This window comes from Haplochromis burtoni, unplaced genomic scaffold (genome assembly GCF_018398535.1).
Source record: "Haplochromis burtoni strain Fernald_Lab_line unplaced genomic scaffold, NCSU_Asbu1 Contig_130, whole genome shotgun sequence".
Classification (NCBI taxonomy): domain Eukaryota; kingdom Metazoa; phylum Chordata; class Actinopteri; order Cichliformes; family Cichlidae; genus Haplochromis; species Haplochromis burtoni.
In genome coordinates, this window is record NW_024582491.1 from 111,546 (window position 1) to 115,056 (window position 3,511).

The 3,511-nt window shown below is 42.8% G+C and overlaps 1 protein-coding gene across 1 annotated transcript in view; it reads left to right on the forward strand.

Moving 5' to 3' along the window:
* Positions 1-932: 932 nt before the first annotated feature.
* Positions 933-3,511, forward strand: part of LOC102295283 (protein LYRIC) — a 7,199-nt gene continuing 4,620 nt past the window's right edge. The window contains exons 1-5 of the mRNA XM_005930152.2: positions 933-1,573; positions 1,797-1,916; positions 2,541-2,622; positions 2,953-3,126; positions 3,349-3,399. Coding sequence (XP_005930214.1) covers positions 1,244-1,573; positions 1,797-1,916; positions 2,541-2,622; positions 2,953-3,126; positions 3,349-3,399 — 757 coding nt within the window. The 5' untranslated portion in view covers positions 933-1,243. The remainder of the gene's footprint in view (positions 1,574-1,796; positions 1,917-2,540; positions 2,623-2,952; positions 3,127-3,348; positions 3,400-3,511) is intronic.

Sequence of the window (3,511 nt, forward strand, 5' to 3'; positions counted from 1 at the left end):
ATCATCATTCCAGCAAGTTTTACATTTGATGCAATATGTTTATGTAGGTTCTCAGTCATCCAGGTCATGGTAGTCTAAGGGGCTGGACTTCTTTAATTTTCTTGAAGACATCTCACCTGTCATCCGAAAAGCTTCAGTTCTGAAACTAAATAGTGAAGTCACTTGGCTCATGTGAAAAAAATGTGCGGGTCATTATCATGACAAGGCGACCTTGCGTCGCCTTATCATGTGACCTATTGAGATCACCTGATGCAAGATGTGAGTGGGGGTTGAGGCACCTGGGAACGGACCTCAAAACTGCATTGTAGGTGGCAGGCAGTTGATGTGCTAGCTAAGGCACCCCCCTCTTTTCAAAGATTAAAAACTTTAAACAAAGGTTAACTTATTTTTGTTTAACATTTTTCCTCTATTACTTTGTTGTTGTTGTTGTTGTTGTTTTTTTTCATTAAAATTTTTGTCCTTTTGATAATCTTTGTACAGAGGGGTGGGGCAGGTCTGTGTTAAAGGCGTACTGGAAACATTTTTGAATCAAGAATTTTGACCAATCAGCATGGAGAAAGTTGTAGCCCTGCCTATTTCAACGGACCTGCAATAACCCGTTTTTTTATTTCTTCCAATGATTTTATGTGCGGAAAAAATAAAAACTCGTGAGCTGTTAATTTGACCAGAGACTTTTAGGTATCAACATCAGGATCGGTCATTTGTAGGACCAAGGCAACAAAAATATGATACAAAAGTGTATAGAAATAATACACCATGCACACAGTACTTGTGTGCAACTCTGTACTTGAAATAAAAAAAAAACTATCAAAACAATTCAAGTTCATAATGTATTTTTTGATAAATAATCTAAGACAGTTATAACACGTAGCTGTAATTCACAACCCGGAAACTCAGGTTTACGACTGTCGTGAAGGCAGCGTGTCTCTCTTCTAGTCAGAACGGAGCCATATGAGGTGAACCTGCTTTACTCGCGCTCACACTGGACTCATTGTGGTGGTCAGCTAACGGTAGCAAATTATCTTATGATGATATCAGTTAGCTAATTTGTTTAGCCACCGCAGCGCTTACAACATTTCGCTAGCTTGCTTGGCTGATCGGCTTGGCTGATGTTGCTGGCGGATGAATTCGTTGTTTTTCATAATGTCGAAATCGTTCCGTTATTTTTAGCTAGCACTGCATGCTAGCGCAGCTAATAGTGGTAAGCAAAGCGTGACTAATCGGTCTATCAGAAACCGGAGGAATGGAGCAGTGGCAGGACGCGGCCTCTCGGCAGGTCAGCCTGCTTACTGATCGTGTGAATGAACTGTTGTCCAGAGGTCTGGAGCTACTGCGCTCCGAACTCGGCGTGGATTTGGGGCTGAAGCCGGAGCTCATTCCGCCATGGATGATCCTTTTGCTGGCAGGTACTGGGCTGCTGCTGCTGGTCGCTCTGTGGGCCTCAGTCTGTCGGGGTCTTTTCAAGAAGCGCCCTGTTATGAGCCATGCGGACGACGGAATTGAACTAAAGCGAACTGTCGGTAAACCCGTCAAATCCGAGGAACCGAAGAAAAAGAAGAAGAAAGCGGAAAAGGCACGTAAAATGAAGTCTATTTTATTTCCAGCTTTTCCCTATACCGCTAGCAGGGCTAGCTGTCAGGCTAACGCCACGGTGACAACTAAATCTCATGTCATGGCTAAAACAAGCTTCAGGCTAGTGTTCTGTCCGGCTATGCCGTTAATGGTTGGCGTTTTATGCATAAGTAACAACGGTATAACTTGTAATGACACTCATGAATTTTAAATGACCTTTCCAGAAATCTCAGCCAAACGGGAGAGCTATCGCTGAGCCACAGGAAGAAGCCATAGCGTCGGAAGAGATAGTGCCACATCACCAACCGCCCCCACCAGAAGTCAAGCCGGAGAAGGTTGCTGAGGTAATTTAAAATCGTGCCAGAATCACACTCTGTTAGGACTCAAACCAATTAATTTTTCTATTTTAATTTATCTACGATAATGCTTGTCTTTTGTAGCATTTTCTATCATTCGCGTTACTACTTTGACGTCTTCACTGAATGTAGTCAAGGAAGAAAAAAAAAAGAACATTTTCGCCCTTTCACTCTTTAATGACGCAACCGGCCACTGGTGTTGGGTTACAGTCTTCAGCTGTCATATGCAGCACAAATGCGGAGATGTCCGCTTATCACAGCACATAGTGTCATCTTCTAAAGACCACAATATAAAAGTATTGGTGACCCGGAAGGTTCGGCAGTCAGACGTGGAATCACGCAGGAGATAAAGTAGTGCTCACGAAAAGTACATGTAGAAGATTTAGGTACAGTGGATGTAGTTTCACTTATAAATAGGCGAGGCCTGAGCCTGCTGTGCAGCATGGTTCATTCAGCATGTGGTCGTGTTACCCCTCCTTAATAAATCATATGTTCTGCATACTATCTACATCTTTTTGATTCTGTAAACTGTCATATAACCTTGTGTGTTTATGTCTTTGTCAAATATACTGGCTTTTGTTTGCAACTTTATGTCCGCTCTTTGTTTTCCAGGCGAAGAAGTCAAAGAAAAAGGCCAAACAGGCTGTGAAGGAGACCAAGACAGTGACTACAGATGGCAAAGAACCAGAAGAAGGTAAAATGTTCTGAGTCCTGTCATCATTTAGCTGTTTTCAAAGTGATACTCTAGTATTATCTGTGGTATTTGACTGTTTTAGTTTGTTTAGCTTACCTCATAAGGAAGACATACCCAGTGACCTGACCAGTGAACCACAAAGGGAATAATTAACAGCGTGGGTTTAGTTACATGCAATCGGTGTCTTAGTAAAATTCACTTAGCCTCAAGTCTACATCCAGTCCTTCGCCCTGCTTAATCTGTACCATTTTTTCCCCCTCACTAATCCTGTAATGAACTCCTGCAGTATTTTGTGACAAATTCTACGCTGAACTTAGTGCTACCTTTCAGGCACATGGGAAACCAAGGTCAGCAACAAGGAGAAACGGGAGCAGCGCAAGAAGGATAAGAGTTCCAGCGATGGCTCAGCCAGCCCCGGTGGAGGGGGAACACCTGTGAGTGTTCCCACAGAGCAGCCCAAGGCCTCCACAGCCCCTGCACCTACTAACCAGAAGAAGAAAAAAGGTGGCTTTTTAAGTGTCCTTTCTGCATTTGAAGAGTTCTTTTTAAAGATCCTGTAGACAGTTGCACAAATGTTGTTTCTGTATACATTGTTGTTGCCTTTCGTTGGTCTCTCGTGGCCAAAACAGTCTATGAATACAGGCATTATGGGAATTTGAGTCTCGAGTGAGCTTTCTCAGAATTGTTTTTGCAGTGTTTTTTCTTGACCTTGCTCTTTATTCTCAGGAGAATCCACAAAAGTGAAGCCTGAGAAGGTGGAGGCTGTTGTCTCTAAAGGTAATTATCAGTATGAAATTGAGAAAGACATCACACATTGATATTAGTACGTACTAGAAGTAAATTACAGCAAAGTCTGGGTTGATGTGCCGCTAGCCTGTCAAGTGGAATC